Source organism: Centrocercus urophasianus, unplaced genomic scaffold (genome assembly GCF_019232065.1).
Source record: "Centrocercus urophasianus isolate 14NV4802_14NV808 unplaced genomic scaffold, USGS_Curo_1.0 seq_33, whole genome shotgun sequence".
Classification (NCBI taxonomy): Eukaryota; Metazoa; Chordata; class Aves; order Galliformes; family Phasianidae; genus Centrocercus; species Centrocercus urophasianus.
In genome coordinates, this window is record NW_024884900.1 from 8,924,848 (window position 1) to 8,949,873 (window position 25,026).

Sequence of the window (25,026 nt, forward strand, 5' to 3'; positions counted from 1 at the left end):
AATAGGACTTTTTTTTTTTGCTGTGCTAACGTCTCAACATGCCATACACAAACAGCCTGTTCCTGATTTACGGGGAGCGATGGCCACCATCTAGCACTGCTCAAGAAGATTAGTGGCTGCTTTTCCAACCCTATTTCAAGCCTCGAGGAGGTTTACTATTCGTCAGAAGTGTTCCTAAGCTCAGCCAGGCACCAAGGTGAATGTTTTCTTGGCAGAGCCTCTTCTCCCACTGGAAGGGAGAGGGCTCCTGAGGACCCTCACCCTCATGGGGCACACCTGCAAGGAGCAGAACCAGCTTGGGGGTCCCAAACACGCACTTGCACAAAAGATCAATGATGCATAACGTAAAGAAATGGCTCTGGAGCATAGAAATATAAATTAAGAGATCACTCAGGTAGGAGCAGAAGGGGGAGAGAAAAATCAATTGGGGAACGTGCTGGTTAGCAGCTAAATGTTCTCCGCCAACAACATTCCCAACGAAGGGCGATTTATCAGCCCAGCCAAAGCTGCTGTGGGCTGTGCTGCTCAACAGACGGAACTCCCAATAATGGGACCGGCTTCCTCGGAGCGCTCTGCATTGCGCATGAAAGGATATGGCCAAGCTCTTCACCTGGTGGACCTGGAGGGGAGGCAGCGGGGAGAGGAGAGGAGCGAGCAGCCGTGAGGGCAACTTCTGCTGTGACTCTTGCTGTAGGTAACCAACTTATCTTCCACCGAGTGCAGCGCTTGGATTTAAAGAGGGAGGGGAACAAAAAAACATCCAGGGCACGCAACCGGGAGCAAAGGGTGAGAAAGGGAGGAGGCTGAGCCCCAGGCGTCCCCAGGAGGGCACCGTGCAACCCCGCCCAACCCCACACAACTCCGCAGGGAAAAAATGGAAAGAGATGGGGAATGAGAAGAGAGATGAGAGGGGTGAAGCCACGCGGCAGCCCCGGCCCCCAGCGCGTACCTGCTGCCAGGTGAGCGGCTGCCCCCCGCCATGCCGCCGTGTCCTGAGGTGGTCTGGAGGAAGTGAGAGCACCCACTGTGACTTGGGGAGACAGAACAGAGTACAGGCATTAATTAAAAGAGTCTGAAGGCTCTCTCCTGCTTGCTCACTCGCTCTTTTTTTTTTTTTTTTTTTCAGTACAGGATCGGATTTAAAGGGCTAGAATCCCAATTTGGCGGCGCTGCTCCCCGGGAGCGATGCTCACCGGCCCTGTCCTGCCGGCTCCAGCAGCAGCTCGGTGCCCATAGGGACCATCCTGGTGATCCGGTGGCAGCGGGAGTTCCTCGGTGGCAGCAGCAACAAACTGTAAATCAAGGTGTTGGAGAGCCGGCACGGCTGCTCGCAAGCAGCGATGCTATTGGCAGTGCATTGAGGTGGAGAGCCAGAGGGAGGAAAGTTTGCTCTCTACGAGCTCCTGGCAGCACAGTGAGGCTGGAGGAGGGTCTTGCCCCTGGTCTTAGTGCTGTCACCTCTCTTGGATGCTGGTGTTGGTGCCCAAAGGCTCTGCCCTGTGCGCTGGATGGCCATGGGAAGGGTTACGTCACCCCATGGGAGTGCTCCCATTTGGACACGGGAATGCTTTCTCGTGCCAAGGCAGCTGAAGAGGAGCTGGTGCTGGTGGGGGTGTGAGCTTCCCAACTACTGGAGACCTGCAAGAGGCCTTTAGGTCTCCCATCAAGATGCCCATCTCCATCCTTTGGAGCATCCTGACCATTTCGTCATGGCACATACTATGAAAATGTGCAGTCAGGCGTTGCTGGATTCCTTTCCTACTGCTTGTTGAGAAGAGGTGCAGAAGATTGAGTGCAAAGCGGGGAGCACAGCGTGGTCCAAATTTTGAGTTCAGATGGGAATAACCAAAGGGGAGCAACTGGGAAAGAAAGAACTTCATCTCCTCTTTTTTTTTTTTTTTTTCTTTTTTTTTTCCCCCCCCCCCCAAGTTTGGCCCCAAAATGCAACCCTCTCTTCTTGCAGCCAGCTCAGAGCACCGTGGCTGGTGCTGGCTGTGTCCAATCCATCTCCTCCTCAAACTCAGGGCTGACCTGCATGTTCTGGCTTTCTCTTTCCCTATTAATTACACAAAGCGCTGGATGCCAAAAGGAAAAGCTGGTTTTAATTCCACGCCGCAACCCAGTTCCAAGCTGCTGAGATAAATAGCAGGTTTTTAATGAACGAGGAGACTACCAACATGGAGGAAGGCAAAACAGGGAGGGAGAAGAAGCACATTTGGGGCCTGGTCAGGGAAATTGCATCGAAGGCGGAGATGAAGCCAACCTCCAGAGCAAGGCAAGGCTTTGCAGCACCAGCACCAGGAGCTGCTCGCGCCCGCATGCAGGATGGTGCCGCAGGACAGCTCTGCAGAGTGGCGCTCAGGCTCTGTTGGCCCTGGGCCATGCTGGGGAACGGCGAGGCTCCGTCTCATCGCAGTAGCCTGTTGACATCCATCTGGCTCCTGGGAGGAGAGAGAAAGCAGCTCCGGAGCCTGCTTCCCACGGGCCTTGGGTACCGCAGCTCCGAGTCAGGCTGGACTCAGGCTGTCTGCTCTCCGTGAGGATTTCACCCCAAAACTATCTGTCCAAACTGCTTGTGAGCACCTCCACAGTCAAGCTGATAACAAGCAGGGACATCATTCCTGCCGAGGCTAACCACTGACTGCAAATTTCTTGGCAATATGTTCCTTGGGAGAGGATGTGGGGATGCACTTTTCTATATAAAGAGGAGCACCAGGAGGAGGTGAAATGCCAGCACTAACAGCGCATCCCCAGAGCCTCCAGCCCGGATCGTTGCTTCCCCGTGTGCATCTCAGAGATGTTGTTCCTTTAATTATTAATCCTTGCATTGACGTATTCAACTGTGCACGGGCTTCTAAAGGGTGCTCTGATGTAGAAATGAAAAATACATTTCCTTCTCTCCCTTAAAACTTGTCTCCATTCCATGACCAATTTTATTGCCGTTCCGCTCTAATTTTAAATATAACGAGAAACATTAAGGCTTTCAATTAAAAGATCCCTTCCGTGATATACTGGGACGTAGCCTGCAGTATGAGTGCTGTGCTGTGTGCTGGAGAGGGATGCTGCCTGCTACCTGATTCCCACCTCCACTGTTGGGCACAGGGCTTTGCCATGCGCTGAGTACTGCGTGTAGGAGCTCCTCGTCAGATGCATCCCCCAGCGGAGGGGGAATAGACCTCAGCATGATGCAATCCAGGATTTGGAGATCATCTTGGCATTTGGTTCTGAATTTTTCGTCTCTTCCCTTTTCTTTGTGAAGGGCTGAGCCACAGCGATGGCACAGATGGTCTCACTCTGCAATGGAGAAGGAAAAATCCAGAAATTGCCTGTAGAGCCACTCTCATTGACAACTTTGAGGAAAACCCTCAATGATCAGAATTTAGGTGTTGGGTTCTTTGGAAACCATAGGAGTGAAGTTTGGTCTACCACAGCTTTTATCATTTGTTCTTTTCTCCAATGACCCATACCTTGCACTCAACCTCATTTGGTCCCAACTTTCAGGACACAAGTTCCCCAGCAAAGCAGGAGGCATTCAGCCCAGTGCAGAAGCCAATCTTTGCAAATATTTGCATTACCAAGATACCAGCAGTGTAAGACACGGCTGTCCAAACCTGTGTCAACAGAGGTGGCATCAGCACATCCTCAGCAGCTGAGTCCTATCACAGCTGACACGTGGACGCTGCTCCGCTTTGGGAGCTGGGGCTCGGAGGTGGTATCACTGCCACACCACTGCCCCAGCAGGACAGACAGACATCAGATTTCCATCAAACAAAAATGGGAAACAGTAGGTACAAATCTTGCTCCATCAAGTTCTCCTGCTGACTTTCCAAGCCTAGGTGTCTGCTGCGGTGTGTGCCAGGAGCAGGGCACGGGACACAGCCCAGCAGGGATGCAGCTGGCAGCTCATTTCCCTTCTGTGGGTTGCTGCTTGCTTAATGGAAGTGGCATCACTTTGATTTCATTAACTGCGAGGATGTTGGAGGAAAGCTTCTCATGCATCTGGGGAAAACAGCAGGTTTCTGAGGATAAGATGAAAAGACAGAACAAGGTGTTATAGAGAAAAGACACCACAGCAGAGGCATTTAAGGAGAGAAAAATTGCCAGGCTGGGTCAGAGCCACTCCATGCTCAGAGCACCCACACCCTGCACCCAGCCTGCATGGAACACCAGACATTCACTCTCAAGACAAGCAGTGTTGTCTTTCACCATTATTGCAAGATTTTCGTGCACTCCATCTCTGTATATCACGCTTTCTGAGGGCAAACCATCTTGCTTGCATAACTTTCCAGGCAGAAGGAGCCCGCTGCTCCTTCCCATAACACAGACTGGAATGTTTTGCCTTAACATATTGCCCCAGGGCAGCAATGATGACTGCAGACCCCAAATCAGATCTCATTAATTTATCATCCAAGGAAGAGACTCTACAATAATTCTTCTGCTGCTGACGTGGAAACAGGATTCAGTGCTCTGGGCAGAGAAGGGACTCTCAAAGTGCAATGTTGTGTTAGGCCAAGAGAAGAGCCGTATGCATTTCCAATTAATCAGACAAATTAGAGCCCTTAAGTAAAGAGAAAAAGCAAAGAGAATAAAACATGCAGGAAACACAGAGGAAGAGTTCTGCTCTCCAAAATTGAAAGGCGAGGCTTTGAAAACCTAGTTTGCTTTCTCCAAGAATCACAGGGGATTACTTTGGACTTCAAAAGGAATTTGGAAGCAAACAAACAAACAAGCTCATTACAGAGGAGCTGACTCTTACTGCACTTCCGTATATCTGCTCCCAGCGTCTCCACACGGTGAATTTTCCAAATCCCTCTGTTACGTGGCAAAGTCACAAACGTCAAGGCTCAGGGCGCAGAGAAAGATCTCACCCACTCCTCAGCATAAGGGGGTCATAAGAGTCAGGAAGATCAACATGGTGGAACAGTGATACAGGAGGTGTAGTGACAGATGGACAAGCATGATGGAAAGGGGTTACAAAGGAAGAGTGCTCACACATCCCTAAAGATCTAGGCTTGCAGGATAAACTCCACAAGGGAGGGATCCCCAGTCGAAGATTCTTCCACACCAGCAGTCAGCCCTTCAGTGGGGTCTAAGGGAGGAGCAGCCAAGCTCTACCCCTCCTGGTTGCACAGCTGAATTGCCTCCACCTGTGCTCTCAGGGTCCTTTCCCCAGGTGCTCAATCAGTGGTTCAGGCCAGGGTTCAACCATTACCATACAGGGGTATTTAATTAAGATCATTGCAGATGATGCTTTTCACCCAGATTTGCGCACCAAACTGCGTTGATGTGCGTGTGTCTGTCTGTCCCAATGGCTTCTGCACCCCTGGGAGAAATTTAGCTGTGTTAGGCACGGTTGTGCTCAAAGAAAGGCTTCATCTTGATGGGTGCTGGGGAGGAGAGAGCCCTCCAAAAAGTGCCAGTCTTGCAAAAGTCTTCAATTGGGCTTGTAAGATGGTAATTATTGAGAGTCCAGGCTTTACTAGTGCTAAGATATAGATTGAAGACATAGAGGAGCACAATCTGTGTTCCCAGATAATGGCTTTTTGGAATGGGAAACTGAAAGAGGGATGTTTTGTTTCCACAGTGAGTGAATGGTGTTTCATGGAAGAGCTTAGCAAAACCAGAGAGAGCTGCAAGCAGGCAAGCGATGGGAATCCCCACATCCACTGGCAGAGATTTTGAAAGAAAAATGTGAAGGAGCCATACAAACATCCTGCTTCAGGACATAAATCAGCCTCAAACTAACCCTGCACTCAGTGCAAACATTATTGATGGGCTGGTTTAGAGTTTCAAAAGTTAAAAGAAAAAAACAGGAAAACATTTGCTCACAGTTTTGAGGACTGCTTTTCATTTTATAAACCTTAGTCTAAAGCAAAGCCACGGAGCTGGTGCACGCATTCATTTAGCTGTCCACCCGTCAGTCTGTTCTTCACTAAAAATGTTTTGCACATGTTGGCCAATTCAACCTTAATTTTGTACTGCAGCGATCTCAAAGAACTGCTCTACCAACAGGTTTCATGAGACCTGGATGGACAAAAGAGGAGGACCAAAATGGTGTCCATAAGAGGAAGAGTCAAATTTAACTCATGAGTGTTTAAGGGCACAAATCCATAACAAAAGTACATCCTATCCCTTTGACTACTTTTTCTTGCTTCCCTTGGGCTGACTGAGAGGCGCAGTTGGAAAGTTTCAAGTTGCCTCGAATGAGAAAAATGTTCAAATAAAACCCTGCAATCTGTTCTACTCCTGAGCAGAACCTTTCAGCGAAACACCTGCAGGACTGGATGGAGCTGCAGGGCTCATCCATCACTGCAGTTCCCATCTGCTGCCCTCTGCTGTGGCCATACCATGGTCACCATCCTTCATCTCTCAAAGCCAGGTATTGTCCACAGGAGTAGCCAAAGCCAAAGCCAAATTTCAGTCTTATTCTCAGTACGCGTTTCTTACCTTCGTGGTTGCTTTGTTGTCCTTTACTCTTTCATGGAGCAACCTGATCCATCACACGCAGTGGAGCAAGCCAAGATGATGTCTTTGCTACAGCAAGATGCCAGTGGCCACCTCTCCATTCCTGTGGTTTTTACCATGTCCTGTTTCATCATTCAGATCAGATCTGGAGAGGTTCAGGCCCAGTTCCTGGGCGATCTTGGGGCAACTGGTCCTGCTGGGTCACCCTGGGGCTGCTAAATAGTCATGGGCAATGTGAATTTCCAGCATTATGTCCATCAGGCTCAGCACCCCAATCCAACACAAATCACACATCCCATATAAAGAGTGTTTGGGAATTGGCTGTTTCCATGTTTCCATGGAAGCTTTCTTCTTTCCATTGCACCCAGAGCTGAGAAGTGACTGGAGCCCACTGGGAGAGGAGATTCTTCTATTGGAGGTTCTTCCAATGGAGGAGTAGCACCAACTCCAAAATGGGATCTCTCACTGATGTCCCATCCCAGTGTCCCTTGCTGGCCTCAGATCCCACTCTCTCTACGTGAAAGTTCTCCCTCAAAGCACAGAGCAGCGTGGCTCCCCTCCTCCCAAGAGAAGAAGAATACCTCCTGTCAATCAGGGGCCTTTCAGCATCTTTCTAGCCCCTGTGTTTAATCTGTGCTGTGACTGTGGATGGATTTTTGCATGTCAGGTGCAGCAGGTGCTGTGGCTGTGCCACCCACCTTGCAAAAACCCACTTGAGCCCCAGCATGTTCACATCCACTAATTGGGTTTTTACGAGTTCCTGCACCGCTCTCGTGTGAGCAACTCAGAGAGCTCAGCAAGAGCCATTAAGCAATTCTTTGAAGTGTAGCTATTATTACCTAAGATGCTAAGCACGATGTAATGCTACCAAATTGTGTAACCTGCAACAAGCTGCACGCAGGGCAGACCATGCTCACTGCTGTACGTGCAGCTGGCACGTGAGAGCACACGGGAGAGGGAGGAGGGAGCTTTCAACCTGTGCCTGGATATCTGCATCCCATGTGGACCCAAGGAGTTTCCTTAAAGCCCAAATAGCAGCGAGTGATCCTGACCAAGCTCTGTGCTTACGTCTACGTGGGGCACTTCCTTGTGTTCCATCCAAGGATGCTGCAGGATGGGGTGAGGTCCCCACTCCTGGGATGCTGCTGGGAGCAGCCTGACTCTACCTTGGCTTTCTGTCTCCATGGCAATGGCTCTGCGTCATCCCTTTAGCTCAGCAATCTCAACTGATGCAAAATTTGGCCTCATTTTGGGATCCCAGGGTGGAAACGAGTGCAGACAACTCTCCTTAACGATGCGCGTGGAGGAGCCAGGACAACCATTGCTTAAGCTATGGAGTTGGGAAGAAGAGCTGATGCAGGGGTTTTGGAGGGGAGAGAAGAGACATTTCATTCCCAGCAGCCATAAGTGGCCACCATGGCCACCATCCACCCCAGGGGTGCTGCCACCCCGTGCCCGTTCCTCTCCTAAATCACTGCTGCACAATCACCAGGGTGATTTTATTATTTTTTTTAACGAGCTTTAGATTAAAATGAAAGAGATTCTTCCTCCTAAGCCCTTCTTTTGGGTTAATCCTGTATTTATACTGATGGGAACGAATCAAATAATTGAAGGACTGGGACAGCACGATGACTAATGTCTTCACACAGTGCTTTCCATCAGTGTGTGCCAGATTACATCAGTTCTGTTTGCTGGAGAGCAAAGATTAAACATTCATGTGGTCCTTTCCCCCTTGCCCACCCATACCTGGGATGAAGGAGAGGCACCAGGAGCAGCACAGAGCAGCAATTCAGGTTGAAGATGGCCTTTCCTAGTGCCACTGTCACCCATCTCCTTTGGATGGAGGAGCACCCTTGGCAGCCATACTGAGGACGTGCTCACACTGAGTTTCATTGTTGGGGTGAGGAAAGGAATAAGAGACACTGGTTGATCCTGAATGTTAGCAGATGGGATGATAGGATGGGAACAAGTTCACTTGGGGAAAGACGGGTTGGGTTCACTGAGCATCAGTGGGGCCACGTGGGGACCTGGGAGCTCGTCCATTGGGATTTGCAGAGACATGCATGAGCATCCCCAGTGTGCGAGCACTTCTTCCCATGCAGAAAACCCCAAAGCTAAGAGTCTGCTTAAAAATAACCCCCTGTTCCTTTCCCTACACAGGGAGAGGGGAACTGGCTCCTCTCCCCCTCCCCTAAGGATTATTTGAGATGTTTGTGAGACATCCCTGCAAGCACCTCCTCCCCCAGAAGCATTTTCCTCCCTTGTTTGCTCTGTGAGTGAGCAAAGGCCTCTGGGTTTTGCCCACAGATAAGACAAAGCAGGTGCAGGAGGAGCATGCTGCCAGCTCCATGCTCCTACAGCTCTGTGCGGCTTCCGAAGCAGCCTGGTTTGCACAGCACAGGGCTGATGGCTGCTAGGATTGGAAACCTGAGGCTGTAGGGGTTATTCAGGTTGCAGGAACTTCCAAGACCAAAGGACAACACACCTCTGCACTGACGTCCAGCTAATCCAAAGGGATTTGGGTTATGATCATTATCTCTCTTCTGGTGGGAGCTCATTCCATTTACAATGGGATCTTTTCCAAAAGAGTAGAAGCTATTCAGCATTTAAAAAATATTTATGTCATAATATTTCTGGTATGACTGATGGCATTACAGGCACTGATAGAGCATTAGACCTGACATCACACGTTTCTATTATTTAAAGGGACAAAATCAAGTCGGAATTAACAGCCTGCTTGCTCATTCAGTGATGAGAGATAGGATAACAACTCTGACTTCAGTCAAATTGCCCTTGAATTTTGTCAAAGTGATTTGATTTTTCACATACGTGTAATTTCCTTTCCCATTATGCTAGGGCTGGAGAGAAACGTGCTGCAGCCATCCAGATCGAAGCAATGGAGCGGTAATGGAGATGGCAGGGGCTGAACAGATGGGGCTGTCCTTCAGGCAGAGCACCCCTGTGAGCATGGGGCTGGTGGAGCCGAGTCCTATTGCTCCCCAAAACGCCTTGAACCCCACATGTGGAGGAAACATCTCACAAGGAAAGCGCTGGTGGGGCAGCGCGAAACACTCCAGAGCCACTGCATTTCTTGTCTGGCTCTAGGAATGGGCTCTGACGTATGGAGGCAGCTGGGGAGGCTCCGGGGAGGCTCAGCCTTGATGGAATGCTGCCAATTAGAGCTCAGGATGCGAAGTGTAATGAGCCCGAGTGAGCGTGGCTGTTTGATGGGATGAAGGGATGAAAGCGGAGCAAGGGACCGGGCTGCTCCACCCGCTGGAAAATAATTAGCACCTAAAATGAAAAGGAAACAGAATTTGAAGATGTTGAGCAGCATCTCGCCCTGGAAGGCTCGGGTAAACAGAAATAAAGATGTAAAAGAGACACTAAGTGACATTTCCGCAAGTCCCAGGCTTCGCACCCATATAAGAAATGGGATTTGGGGCAGCCAGCAAACTTTGCCCAAAACTCTATTTCTACAAGTGGATGTTACTGAGCATCTGGCTCTGAAGTGTCGTTTTGACAACTGCTCCAAGTGGCTCAGAGCCACTAATAAAGCCCAGAGCTGCACTTGGAGTTTGTAAACAGAGCCCAGGAATAGGCAGCAGAGATCACACATGATCAAAAAGGAGAATGGAGCGATGGCAGAAAGGAGCCAAGTTCTGCCCAGGGGACACAGGTACTGCATCTGTCACAGACACAGATGTGCCATGGGACAACGGTGCTGCAGGGGCACAGCTGTCCAGTGTGTGGTGGGGTCACCATCCCTGGAAGTGTTCCATCCAGACACTCAGGGATGCGATTATGGGGCATGGTGGGGTGGGTTGGGGTTGGACTTGGGGATCTTAGTGATCTTCCAGCCTTAATGATTCTGTAAGTCTATGAAACCAGAGCCACGCAGTGACAACAGAATGCAGGTGAGGTTTAATGAACCCTAAGAGGTGGGATGGCTGGAATGGCCGCTGTGTTGCCATGACCCACAGTATGGGCACTGGGGTGTGATCCAAACACCACTCCCTGCTGCGGGAACCCATCAGAGTAATTTCTCTATCAGCCAGCCGGCCTGGCAGGAGCAGCTGCATTTGGTAGTACTGCCTAATTCCCAGCAAAGGGGGGACAGATAAGCCCCAGTGCCTTCCCTATTTTTCTCCCCATCATTATTCATGCTGTCAGGGAAGCTTATTCTGATCCACTTGATCTCCTCTCTTGGACATCCAGCCCAGGACATGGGCAGCTCAGAAGTGCGGGCTCCACACTGCACTCCCATTTGCATTTCTGTTCATCCAGACATCTTCTCCAAACGACCCCCTGGCCCTGCTGACTAACAAACACACAGGGCGCCCAAGGGGTCTTTTCCCAGTGAGGTCCATCAGTGAGGGTCCCCCATCACTCATCTCTTCCAGCGCCACCTGCAGCCTGCACAGCCCCCAAGGATACCCTTGCTGAGATCCCAAGGGATCTCCCATTGGTAGCAGCCACTTTTCCAAACATCCCCTCTGAGATGTGGCACCCTGTGCTGCGGTACTGGGCTCCTCAGAAGCCTCCACAGCCCAGAATAAGAAGCTGCAAAGCAGAAGGAGGAGCCCAGAGGGCAATAACAAGCAGAGAAGCAGCGTCAGATGTGACTCAGCTTGTGGTCTTTGGGGCTTTGGCTGCATCCTGCTTGGAACCAGCTCAGCACATATCTCCACTTTGTCCCGTTCCCTGCCAAAGATTTATTTTCTCACACAAAAACATAGAGTGAGACAGAACAGGGGCCTCACTGTGCTGGATGGAGGTAGGAGTTGAAGGATGCCTTATTCCATCCTTACTCAGAACCATTCATCTCCAACAGTGGGGCCATGTTGCCTCCTCCTTTCCATCTTTGGAAGGCAGATCCTCCGGAGGGGGGGAGAAACAGTCCTTCTCCTGACATGCCCACTGCCTAGCCTCAACCAGAACACCATGGCACCTGAAGGTTTTGTCTTCTGCATGTGTTGCCCTGCTGGGTTTCACTCAACACTCAAACCCACGACAAATGCTGACCTCCACCTGAGCACTCCAAGCCTGCTATTAGAGCCCTCTGCAAAGCAGCGCCTTCCAGCCATCAGGCGGGGATATAATATCCTGAGCTTACACACACAGGACTCATTTTGCAGGAGGGGATGACGCGGCTGCAGCCCTGAACCACTGCTCTGGGAATGGTGCTGGTGATTCAGCCCCCATTGGTGGTGGGAAGCCAGGCAAGGCTCAGTTTGCCACTCACAAAAACAGGATGGTTAGCGATTGATTTTCTCCAGTTCTTCTCTATTCTTCTATTATTATTAAAATTGTAAATTGCCGTGGCCAGCGATGGCTCAGGCAACAATACAGCCTCTGGGCTTTTCCTTAATGCAAATAAATACTTCCATTACAGCTACGATAACCAAAAGCTCAATACTACTGACAACACCAATAACAGCGCCCTTAAGTGAGCGAATGCAACCATTTGGGATCTCTGAGCACTCATCCCCTACTCCTAATCCTTCAGGATTTGACGTACTGCTATAAAAACATCAGCTGTCTGATCGTGGCCAATAACAACTGTGATGCACTGAACTACCTGGGTTGGCACACAATTGGGTAGATTTGGCAATTCTCCTTTGAGAGATAAAGGGAAAAGATGCCCAAAATATCCCTTTTGGTCCCACGTAGCTCTTATGAATGATGCAAAGAAGGCAACTAGATGCATGCAGGTAGCACAAAAATGTTTTATATTATTACTGCTACAATTATTACTAGAGCTGAAAAGATCCTCAGGCACAGTAAGGCCATTACAGAATAAAATATGAAAGTACACTGCAGAGGAAGGCAAAATAATTGGAAGCTGTAAGTGAAAACACATAATGCACAAGAAAACACTGCAATCCAATAATGACTCTCAGTGTTGAAAACTGGAAGGCTTCCATAGAGAGAAAACCAACGATGTGTGCCCTTTTAGGAAACCCTGTGCAATAGCATTGAAACCCAGAGCAGAAAGCTGGGATGGTGCTGGGGGAAAGTGAGAGCAGGGCCCTCAGCTCTACCCCAGCATAGGTTGTGTTTTGTGGAGGCTTAGAATCCCTGCATCATTAAGGATGCAAAAGGCCTCTAAGATCACCAAGCCTAACCCCAGCCTACCCCACCATGCCCATTCCCACATCCCTCAGTGCCACATCCCCATGGCTCTGGAACACCTCCAGGGATGGTGATCCCACCACTCCCTGGGCATCCTGTGCCTATGCCTCACCCAGTATTCCAATGCTCTCTTCTTGAGAACATCCTGAAGGAACAGCCCACCCTGTGCCATTAAGGCCAGTCCCTGTGGCCCCAGCAGGTGCCACAAGCCAGAAGTGGGCTTTGCAGTGGAGAAAACATCTCCATGACTGAGCTTTGCCTTCCAACTGGGCAGCATGCTCAACGTTGGATCCTGGCTTGTTGGGAAAGGAGAAATGCTTGCAGGAGAGATGTGAGACCAACGGTCTGGGTCTTGGTGCACCCATGTCCAAAAGAGTTTGCAGCAGTTATGGTACAGTGAGTCTATGGAACAAAGGGCTAAAAAGGAACAGTGATGGAGTACTGGGCAAAATCCAGCTGGAGAAAGGCACAGCCATCACAGGAAAGGTCTCTCCTGGGGATTGCTGCCATTCCCACTGATCTCTTCACGAACAGCAGCCTCAGGTGCAGGGAGAGGAGGACCTCCTGGCATTGGATGGATCGTGCAGACTGAATTCTTCTCCTGAGGGATTTGTTTTCCTCCTGTGTGTCAGGGTTATCCCAGTCAGCTTTCAGGCACCATGAGGAATGAGAGATGCATGCTGACACCAGGGACGGTTCCCCACAGGTGCTAATGATGGAGCTGTCACCATCTGCCCCCGCCACTGTCAGTGCCATTGGTGGGGGATAACGAGCTCCCCTGCAAGGAGCACCTGTGAGGAGGTGGGAGGCTATTTATGGCTGTTTTGCTCTTCCCAGCTCCTTTATACTCCTCTATGCAGGGTTGGAAGGGCTCGGTCCTGAGTTAAGCTGTATTTCTCACAACAGCACCCAGCCCTCACCTACCTGCTACTTCCAGACCGCGTAGCAGCGAGGCTTGCTTAAAAATATCAGACCATACCGCTCTTGATAATGCTGGTTGAATTTCAGAGGATGGTTCTGTATGAGATCACCAGCAAAGTTCTTCTAAGCCCATTGCTGTGATGTCGAGAGACAGCCAAAGTGAGGCTGCCAGCAAAGCTCCACCATGTGGTGTGGGCTGATGGCAAGGCCAAGGACCCCATGAAGACAGATTCTTGGCCTTGGGACCTCTGGTTATATCCTTGTTTGAGTTACGACAGCAGTCTGTCCATCAAAATACAGAATGATGTGCACAGTATGAGTTTCCCATTTGTAGAAATGCTGGATTTCAGTTTTGTATTTCTCAGGTCTCTGCTGTGAAGGGCTGTAGGCATTTTCCCCTTTCATCATATGGAGAAGATAGAGGATGCTCATGGGCAGGATGCTTGCAGAGCTCTGCTCTCACCTAAAGAAGCCTCAGTACTACAAGTAATGTTGGAAAGCTGACAGCCAGATGCTCAGTATGCAGTTTGTGCACTGTGTGCTTTTGAAAATCTGACCTTTTAGGTTTAACACACACACACAAAAAAAACCCCTTTTGTTTTACACGAAGAAACGAAGCAGAGGACAAAAGGCAACCAGTTTGGAAATGGCTCCGTTCCAAATACAGATAGAGAAAAAGGTGAACTTTCCAAACCTGCAGGTATTTACCAAATCGCAGCAGGGTAAGCTCAACTCCTTCCTCCAAAATCACACGTCACAAACAAATTGCCCCTTTTCTCACCGTTCTCTTTCCATGGTTGTTGCTGTAGTTGAATTTTTTCCTCTGGCATTGCCCAAAGTGCTGTTCCAAAGGTAACACAGAGCTGCTGAACCTCTCTGCAAAGCTCTGGGACCGCAGCAGAGCCTGTGTCACAGAGCTTTGTCACCAGGGACTTGCTCCCTAAAACACACATCCAGCACTGGAACTCACTCAGATTGCAAAGTCCACAACAGCAAATCCTCCTCTATCACAGCACAGTGCAGGCAACCTCCTTGTCACAGAGTAAGGGTACGGATGCTCTATGGCACAGCCCCTTCTTAGAGAACAGGCTGCTGAGGAACTGCTGAATAATGAATGCAGTCTCTCAACCCCACTTAATTCACATCCACATCTGCAGCTAGGAGCAGCCCGGCGGTGCAGCAGGGGCTGGGATGCACCGTGGATGTGAAACGTGGTGCTGCAGAGCGGGGGTCCCAGCTCAGGACAGTGCTCTGATGGCAAACACAGTGTGCACCCAACATCCAACCCCAACTTCAGCCACCCCTCCGAGTGCTCTGCGCCCTGTGGGAGGGCAGCTGCTGCTCTCCCTCTCCTCCCCTCAGCCACCATCTGCTCCTTTGGCTGCAGGATCCCACCTGGCCGCAGCCCAGGCTCCCACCTCTCCTCCCTCCAGCATGGCTTTCCTTGAAGCCAGATGCCCGTTGCTCCAGAGCTATTGCAGGGACCTGTGCACAGCCAGCCCAGCCCTCTTTTTGTCTCATTTCTGGCTTCCCTGGGCTCTGCCCTGCAGTCTGCTTCCCCTGGCACTCACCCATCTGCATGTGCCTGATCTGTGAAGAGAGGTGACCTGGGGAGCCCTTCCAAACCCCTTCCTCTGCACTGAGTCCTGCATTACACACACATGTACATACACACCTTGTATCAACTACTGACAAGACTAAACGTTTTCAATTTAGCAATTCTGGAGACCTTCAGGACTCACACGTTCCCCTTTGCTTTCCCTCTCCCTGGGAGCAGCACAGCCATGGAAGAGCCGAGGGAAGAAGATCGTTTGGATATTAGGAAGAACTTCTCTCAAAAAAGCAGTGCTGCAGTGGCACAGCTGCCCAGGGGGCGGTGGGGTCAGCGTCCATGGAGCTCAGAACTGTGGAGATGTGACACTGATGGATGTGGTTATGGGAACGGTGGGGGTGGGTTGGGGTTGGACTTGGGGACATTAGAGATCTTTTCCAACCTTAATGATTCTGTCAGTCAGTGATTCTAAGAGCAGCCCGTAAACCTGGTGAAATAGCTGCAGGGCTTTATGACCAGGACATCAGACACAGGGATGCTTCTGCCAGCCCTTGTGTGGGCAATGGAAGGGCACAGCACAAGGCAACGGTGTTACACACTGGTGTGCCCACCACAGCAGGTGCTGATGTTTTCACCTTCCTATTTCTACCACATTTCTCAGTTCTTTGCCAGTTCTCAGCTGGGGATCAGCTCACGTCTGGGCTCAGCTCTGGGGCAGCTCCCTCCCTCTCCTTTCTCTCTTCGCCCTCCGCTCCCATTCAGATCTGCAGAGAAGGTTTGCCAGGAATCCCAACTCCTTTGGTGGCATCTGCCATGCTTGCTGCCGTGCAGCTGACAGCTCAACTCCCTCCAGTTCCCCAGAGGAGCTTTCTTCTGAACAAAAATGACAGCTTTGGGCGACGTGAATGGAAAGACAAATGCAAGCAAGGGACTAAAAGTTTGGGAAGAGTTTCCAGTCCGTCTGTGAAATACTGCAGATTCCTTATCAGCTACACAGAAAATCCCAGCTCCCAGTTTAGGCACCATTTGGAGGGGCATTCAGGAGGCACAGTGGGTTGATGGCTGGGTTTGGTGATCTTAGCAGCCTTTTCCAACCTCAACGGTCCTGTGATTCCGTGATTTTAAGCTCAGCTCTGTGTCCAGGCCATGGGGTGTGGAGCCCTGCTGGACCTGGCGCTGGTGATCAGCCCACAGATCCCTTGCTCAGCATTTGTAAGTGCAGTTCACTTCTGAGAGGATTTCAGATTAAGCTCTTTAAGCAACAAAGCAAGATTTCTCCTCTAAACCTCTGTTTAATCACATAATCCCGAGGGAAGACCTCTCCTCCCCTTGGGGAAAAAGAGAAGTAGGTTTGCTGAGCGAGACTTAATTTCTTTATCCTTACGTAATTGGATCGTATTTGCTGATTAAATACAGAAATAACTGGGGACGATTTGATTTTTTGATAGTGATTCAAAGATCTCTAAGAAAAATAGATATGCCCTCCCCCCCTCCAACCCCCAAGAAAAAAAACCCACAAAGACAATGGGGAGAAACAGGGTGTTTGGTGACATCCTGTTGTAGTGGGAACCAGGGGAGCTCCATACCAGAGAGATGGTTTAGAGGGAAGGGAAGGGAAGGGAAGGGAAGGGAAGGGAAGGGAAGGGAAGGGAAGGGAAGGGAAGGGAAGGGAAGCCTGGATGAAAAGGTCGTGCCACATTTTGGGTTAGAAAAGACCTCCAGAGGTCTCCAGCCTAACCTTCTCCTCATGCACTCTCAGCCATAGGCTCAGGGCTTTGTTCCTGGCGAATCCTGAAGTCCCCTAAGGACGGAGGCAGGAGGAGGGAAGCAAAACCCACCCTCTTGCTGTAGAATTAAATACTTACAATATTAAGTCCCATTTTCTGTCTCAAACTCATCCTTTTCTACAAGTCTTCCCAGGTTTGCACAGCACTACTTATATTTAATGTGATTTCAGCACATCCACATGAAGAAAACAGCTTATATCGGTTTGCAGTCTGTTCCGTATGTTGAGCACTTCATTGCTGCAGGTGTTCCTGCAAAGCCAATCCTTCATCCACTGGTCAGAATTTAGGATCAAAGGCTACAAAACTGTTAAAAGAGCAAGGAAATTGTTCATGGTGCTGGTAGCTGCTCCTTATGGAACTCAGAGACTACAAACGTCTGCCATGAGGGTGATGGAGCACTGGCACAGGGATGTGGAGGTTGTAGGGGTCTCCTCTCCTTGGAGAGCTCCAGAAACTGCCAAGGTCCCTGCTCACCTCAACCAGTTTGCCTGGAATACAGGGACAAGATGTGAGCAGGGCCCACTGCCCATTACCTTTACCACCATGCTGCCTACAGCATCACCTCCCAGCACTCCCAGGACCCCAACCTACCTGCGCCTTTATCTCCCACAGAGATACAATTTCCAAGACCAGAGTGATTTATGGAGCTCATCATCTGCTGGGGGTGAGCCAATGTTTGGTGCCAGGTTGAGGCTTCCTTTGCTTTTAACAGGTCAGCATTCACGGTGCAAGGCGATGGCTTGGCTCATGCACAACCCAACATCCTCGGCTCTTCCAGCAACTGCTGCATCGGGAGAGCTGCACAGCTCCTTTTAAAGCAGACATCAAACAGGGGCTTTGAAGAGATCAGAGCTTTGCAAGTTTTCTTCAAAAGGTTCTGAATGTTCCCCGTGTTCCCATTTAATCTTGGGAGGAGGAAAGAGAAAATGGGGAGGAGGAGTAACAAAGAGGGGAAACACTTTGCTGCACTGCTGAGCACGGCAGCTTGGGTATGGCAATGGACTCAGCCTATGGGAGGGGGCAAAGCAAACACTTCCCATCCCCTCCATAACAAAACTGGGTGCCTGGGGGCAGCTGCCAACGCTGCCATCCCACCACTGATGCGTCCTCACTCCAAAGAGCCAGCTATAAAATCAACGTGTGAAACGGCTTTAAAGAAACCCATCCAAGACCACTCCATAAAGACAAGGCTGGCTGTGCAGAGATCATTTGTTTTTTAGTGAAGCTTCACAGGATTGCAATTATGAGCAATGAGCATTTTGATGCACTCAGTTATTGCAGTAATAGTCGGGAAATAAGTACCTGGGCCAGGCAGGCCAGGAGTAAGAAAAGGAACGCTCACCTACAAATTACTGTCTAAAACTCAAGCTTTTAATATAAATATTGGCAATTTTGCCTTGTTATTTTTTTCCCTTGGAAGTACTGCCAGCACTGATGTGTTGCCAGACCCAGAACTGGGGCCAGGCTTGCAAAAGCACGCAGCTTGGCACACAGGGGTGCTCCCACGCCTGGCCCCATGTCAGAGGGGAGCCCACACCCCCATAAGGAGTCAGGGCAGCATGGAGCCTCGTAGCCATGGCGACAGCCAACACATCCCCCAGCCCTCAGCATCTCCTGACCCATGGGAACTGACTGCTCCCAGCCAGGACAAAGCAGCCAGAGGCACGGTCCACAAGCAGTGATCCTTCAGGATTCCATCTCCCATGCGTGTACTCTGGAAGTTAAAAGCAGCCCCTTCCCCTCTGGCAGCCCCAGTGGTTTCTAGAACCTTATGGATCCTTCCGTTCACCTCTTACATGAACCAGATCCATCTTCAGGGGAGTCACCAGCTGTGGGTTTCCTCCTCCAGAGCCCTTTCCATGCCATGTTGCAGCTTTCAGTGAAGCTCAAGTCTCCCATGTTCTGCATTGGTGAAACTCCCAAATGAGCAGGGCTGGAGCGTGCCTGAAGAGTTGGAAGAACATGTTTGGTGCTGTGGGCATGCTGCCTTCAAGGGCATTCAATGGCATGAGGTGAGGACTGTAGGGGACACAGCTGGGAGCCCCACATGGCTGCAGTGACACCCCCGTGGGCAGGGCACAGAGCTGGGGGGCTTCAGGAAGCCCCAAAGGTTCTGGCAATGTTAAGAAGATGGAAGTGACATCCTTTGGTGGGGAGTCGGTGCTCCCTATGCTGGATATTAACATCAGTTTTCACAGCCTCACCTTCCCACTGCTGTCCCTCCAAGGTATTCAGCACCTTTTGTAGCTTATTTCTTTAAAGAACCTGGAATGCTGTGTTCTGAGCAGACTTTAGGAGTTGAAATGAGCTATTTCAGCACTACCTGTGTAAGCCAAGCAGAGCTCAGAGCACTTTTCCTCTGCAGCTGTAAGCCTGCTACCGAAGAGCAATGTTTTGTTAGCTATGTGCTAATGCCCCAGTCCAGCCTCTTTTGCTTCCAAATCACTCCAGATTTCTGTAATTTGAGGATGATGTATTGTGATAGTCTGCAGAGAAGGAGCACATGAGAAACACCGCCATTGTGCTGAAACATGCCAAGCACCATCAGTCCACAGCTGTAGGGTCCCATGGGGTGGATGGAGCAGGAGGGCTTCCAGCAAGACCACCAGATAACCCTTCACCAAGAGCAGTCCTGCATGACCAATATGGCCTTCTGTAATGGCGTAACTGCGTTGGTGGTCAAGGGAAGAGCCTCTGATATCATCTATCCAGACTTCACTAAGACGTTTGACATGGTCCACCACAACATCCCACAGCCCTGGTCCTCATCCCACAGCCCTGCTGGCTCTTTGGGTTTTGGAGAACATCAATGGAAGCAGCAGCAGCAGAGGGAAGCCTGCGAGTGATGGAACAGCAGCCCAGGGCACTTAACAGCATCTTCATGTTTCCTGGGGCGCTCCCTCAAGGAAGGCAGCATTGAGCTGCTAATTATTCATGGCTTTGATGCTTTGTCTCTGATTCCCAAATAACACGTATTGAGCACTAAGATGATTTCAGCAGCTGATCTCATCTGAGCCCCCAGCGCAGGAGGAATGCAGCCAGCAAACCCCAATCTCTGCTATGAGGAGTAGAGCACCGAGCATCCCTAGAACTCCTGGACATAGGGAAAGTGGGGGTAATGCTGGCAGGATGGGAGATGCCCAGGATGCTGCCTGCAGATGCCTAGGATGCTGCCCTGTGGGATGCCCAATGCATTTCATAGGATTGTAGAGTCATTAAAGTTGGAAAAGACATCCAAGATCATCCAGTCCAACTCCAACCCACCCCCACCATGCCCACTGACCACATTCCTCAGCACCACGTCCCCATGGCTCTTCAGCACCTCCAGGGATGGTGACCCCACCACCTCCGTGGGCAGCTGTGCCACTGCATCATTGCTCTCATCTCAAGAATGGAGACCAAAGCATTCCCTAGTTAAAAACAATCACATGAGCATCTGATGTCTGAAGAAAAACTCTTTCACTGTCCCTAAGCGGTGGTGCATAGACCCCAAACTTCTCTCTCCCACCCCAGACCACCCAGTTTTCCTCTCCCAGTACTGATGCTGCTGAGCACATCTTTGTCACCTTCCTGCAGCCCTTCTCCAGCATCTCCCAGGATGGGAGAGCATCACTTTTGGGAGAACCCATCCCAGCACTGCCTTTGGAAGGACCCACGAGCAAAGCCCATGCATCACTCATGATGTGGGGTCACTGTGCCGATGGCACCTTGTTGTCCTCAGTCTGTCCAAAAGGTGATGGAGAAAATTTGTTCCTGGCTCCATTTGCAATTGATGGAATGAGAAAGATGCCCTTCCTTCAATTAATTCAGACGTCTTTTTCCTCGCCCCTCGAGGCACGATAGCAGCTCCAACATCATAAATGATTTAGGACAGGAGCCAGATAAAGAGAAAGCTGATGGATGACAATTCTCTGTTTGGGGGATGTTTTCCAGCTGGAGATTTTTGGAAACAAATAGATTTATCCCCTTCAAGAAGCAGCGCACAGCCATGCTGTGACTCATGCTGTGAGTCAGGGAGGCAGGGCAGGAGCTGCAGTGCCCCAACCCCAACCTTCAGCCCCTCTACTCTGGGCCTTAAGTGGTTCAACTCCATTTTGCCCAATTTGCCCTTAGGATTCACCTCCGAGGCTCCAGGACCCTGTGGTCCAGAAGCACACTGTGCCCTGGATTTGGGTAAATCTCCCCAAACCAAAGCAGGCTCAGCACCTGGGGGGCTCCTGGGGCAGCCAAGGAAGGAGTTCTGCCATGCAATGCCTCTGTGATGCCAGACCTGCAGACAGACAAAGCCCAACAGCGCCTACATCCTGCAGCAGCCCCAGCAGCCATTTGTATTAAGCTGTACGACTGAAAGCTGCTCATGTAAGAGGATTGCTCAGGGATATGTGCATTGAAAGATTGATTGCACAAGGCAACGCCAGGCTAATTGCACGTGTGAATTCTGCCCAAATCGCTCTCCGTATGGCTTCCAGTTGTTAGACATGGCCCAAAAGGGACAAAAAGGGACAGACCCACACTGATAGCAGGAGGGTCAGGATGAGGAGGGCAGGGGAAGGATTGGGGGAAGGGATGGAGGAGCACAGAGATGCAGGGAGGGTTGTGGAGAGGGCTGCTCCAAGGCAGCAAAGTCACTGCTCACGTACCTGCATCCCACCTCTGCTGTTCTCACTCAAGACTGCATTATTTCTAAAAAATAAGCCTTGAACACAGCAGTTTGTAACTCGAACTTTGCACAGCACTGGGGATTGCTGAGAGTTCGTGTTCTTTGCACAGCATCCCCACCATCAAAAGTAGTGCTCAAGAGCACAGGGCTCAGAAAAAATACAGATGTTCTGTTAACAACTTCAAATCTTTCAGTCCACACCTCCTGGGCTTTCAAGCGCTGCCAGCATTCCCCCCAAAGGCCAGATGTGAGCTAAATGGTGACAAACATGGCCAAGAACAGAGCCACAACTGAGCGGAGGGTGACACAGACCCTGGTGGGAACACATCACATCCCTCCCCAGCAAGAGGAAAGAAAGCATCCCTGCATCACTGGTTTGTTAAGGAACCCAAGCACGATGTTTGCCTCTGCTCAGTGCTCCTGTCTGTCCACACAGCCTCCCAGCAGCTGAGCCCTGGCTCGCAGACATGTGGGTGCTCTCCTTCTTTCCACCACGGGAAAGGCAGACGTTTGGCAATGCTGCACTTCTGATCTTACATTAACATCCCCTCTTAGAGCACCTTGTGCAGTGATGACATATGCAGGTGGCCTAGCAGAAATCACTCTTTTATTTTTCTCTCTATTTTAGAATCACTTTTTAACAGCTGAACAAATGAGGCTTTTCTACAGACAGTCACTGCCTTGGGAATGCTCCCACCAAAACCACACGAGCTCCACAAATGGCTGCCTGAAGGTGCTTATGGACCTGGACAGTGTGGTCAGAGTGATGTTGGCACCTCTGGGGCTTGGTCTGAGCCCCCACTGCTTCCCATCAGTGGAAGTGCTGGGGCTGCAGCCTGCAGGGACACTGCACGACTGAATGCACATGAGGGCAGTGATTTTCCCAGCAGCAAACCACCTCCTCCCTCAGTTTAAATACAATTTTCCAGCCAGACCACAACATCCAACAGAGCACAAGGCATGAGCCTCTGACAGCAGCCTATGGGGATGGAACAGTGGACCACGGGGCTGGATGTTACCCCTCTGTAATAAGAATTGGTTTCTAGACACAAAGGAACTCAACCAGGGTCAGTTTGCACTTCCATCGGGTTGACACCCTCCATCCAAACCAATGGCGATGCTGTGTCCTTGTTTAGGCTGTGATAGATGTAATTTTCTTCTTAATAGCTGGTATGGCGCCATGTTTTGCCATTTTTGGATATTCTTTCATTATTATTTTCCCTTCCTTTTCTGTCCTATGAGGTTGCCTTTATCTCAACCTAGAAGTTTTACCTTTTCCAAGTCCTCCCATGCTGCTGACTGCTGCAGGGAGACAGAGGGCAGCCTTCCACTGAGCCCAGGTGGCCCCCTGCAGATGATTCCACGCCAACCAGCTGGCATATACATGCTGCCAAAACCATAATGCTGGAAAGTATTTGCACAGGTATCACAAGTTGCACACAGTATTGATAGGGCTGCTGCCACTCACACCATTCCAAAGCCTCAGCTTTTGGGGGTTCAGATGGGGCTTCTCAGTGATTGGTATGAGTGCTCAAAAACAGGTAAGCGTGCTGTTGTTGGCACAGTGATTCCTCCAGCAAGGCTTCTGATCTCAGTGTGCCTGCAGCCTCACCTGCACAGACACTGCTGGAGGGGTTACATCCCACTCACACTCGTGGACGCAGAGCTCTGAGCTGCTGGGCTGGGCTCACACACATCACCCCCTTCTGCTCTGCCAGTCAACACACACACCATCCATCAGAGATAAAGAGCACTGTATATATTTCTAAGCAAGAAACTCTAAAAAACAGGAAGGCAGGGTTCAACAGAGGCTCTACCCTCCTCACTATCAAACTTCAGAAAGTCTATGTGAACAAGGTTGGAGATGGAGACCAAGGCTCAGCCTGGAGATGGGCGATGATCAGCACCCAGAGATGTCTCTCACTTTGCCTCTCCGCTGGTATCTCACGTCCAAGGGATCGAAGCCACGCTGGTTGGACCCAAAGAGCGCCCAGTGCGGAGTCCTGGCTGTGTAGTCTGTGGCTGTGAAGGTCTGTGTGCCCCCACTGTCCACGTGTGCCCTCACCAGCTCCTGGAAGCGCTCGTAGTCGATCCACGTGCACCAGTCACCATTGATCTTGAACTGGGGAAAGAGCATACAGTTAGGTCAGGGGTGCAGATTAAACTGTGTGCTCAGCTGCAGTCTTTTCCTAACCGCATTAAGGGCCGTGTGAAGCCAACCAGAAGCTCCAGAAGATAAAAGCTTTGAGAGGAAAAAGAAAAGCCATCATATTGACAAGTAACAGGAGCTCACTGCTTCTGAGACTTCACCCACGAGGTCTCACAAAGCACACAGCACAGGACACAGCCACTTGCACTACAGCTCTGGTCACTCAGCACAGCTCCTACCAGCAGGTAACTTCAGGAAGCTTTGGTTGGTGCTTTGCCTCAACCTTCCACGTGTCCTTCCATCCCTTCTGGCTCTGAGCACTGCTGGAGCCGTGGGTGTCTGTGTGCATCACAGGGAGATGGACAAGATGGCCTTTAAGGTCCCTTCCAGCTCAGTTTGCAACTCCAACCATCAGCTTCTACCCAATTCTCAGCTCCGCTTTGCAAACTCCCACAGGAGCAACAACGGAGCCACGTGCTTTTAAGGAAAGGATTTGGGGGATTTCTGAAAGGGGCAGGAGGGCTGCATTTGGGAGTGGGGAAAGATAAAGAGTTTTAAAGACACGAATCCTCTTCCCAGGCAAAGATGTTAAGAATTGCTTATTTTGACAAGTTGGAGCTACATTTGTCTCCCAGACCTGCTCTGCTAATTTAGCAACAGCCCTGACTGAATCCTCAATTAGGATTTATCCGAGCTAAGAGCTTATTATGCACTTCATCCAAAAAAAAAGAAAAAGAAAAAAAAAAAAGAGGGAAAACATACCGGCTCCCTGCTTTTTTTGAAACCTGATGGCCATGCATTTAAATGGCACTTGACTTTCTGCCCAAGAGCTAAAAGCTTTTTTGGTTGGAAAAACTGCTGATACCTGCAAAATGGCGAATCCAGGCTTGCCAATGTTCATCTGTTGCTGTGCAATTGCAGTGAGTTCTCACAGGAGGAGTCCTTGCACAGGGCAGGGATGCGGGGCCGCAGGGAAGCAGGGAGCAAAAAGCCTCCAACACCCAGGACCTGAGGCTCTCATCACAAGGCAGAGCTGCTTAGCACACAGCCAGTTCAGTTCACTGCCACGATGACAGACTCCAGGCCAGCTAAGAGAAACCTTTCTCATAAAGAACAGAAACGCAGCTCAGACCTGAGATTGGCTGAGGAGGTCATTCTGGAGAGGCTGCTTCCTCAAAAATCCCTGGGATGCTCTCATCTCAGGAGGGGAGGGGACCCTGCAGCACCCTTCACCTGCAGACAAAGCTGCAGTTGGATGCCTATGCCACGCAGAGGGGCTGAGATGAGCTTCTGCTGCACAGCCCATGGTGCCCGAGCTGCAGAATGTGGGTGCTCAGCCCCATCCCCAAAGGGCAGA

General features: G+C 50.4%; 1 protein-coding gene across 2 annotated transcripts in view; it reads right to left on the reverse strand.

Annotated features, from left to right (window-relative positions):
- Nucleotides 1-23,257: 23,257 nt before the first annotated feature.
- The window catches only part of LOC122166295 (S-adenosyl-L-methionine-dependent tRNA 4-demethylwyosine synthase TYW1-like), a 76,521-nt gene continuing 74,752 nt past the window's right edge, over nucleotides 23,258-25,026 (reverse strand). Inside the window, exon 16 of one of the 2 annotated variants that reach the window (XM_042829961.1) lies at nucleotides 23,258-23,642. In XM_042829961.1, coding sequence (XP_042685895.1) covers nucleotides 23,421-23,642 — 222 coding nt within the window. In that variant the 3' untranslated portion in view covers nucleotides 23,258-23,420. The remainder of the gene's footprint in view (nucleotides 23,643-25,026) is intronic. The other variant, XM_042829962.1, reaches the window with a different exon arrangement.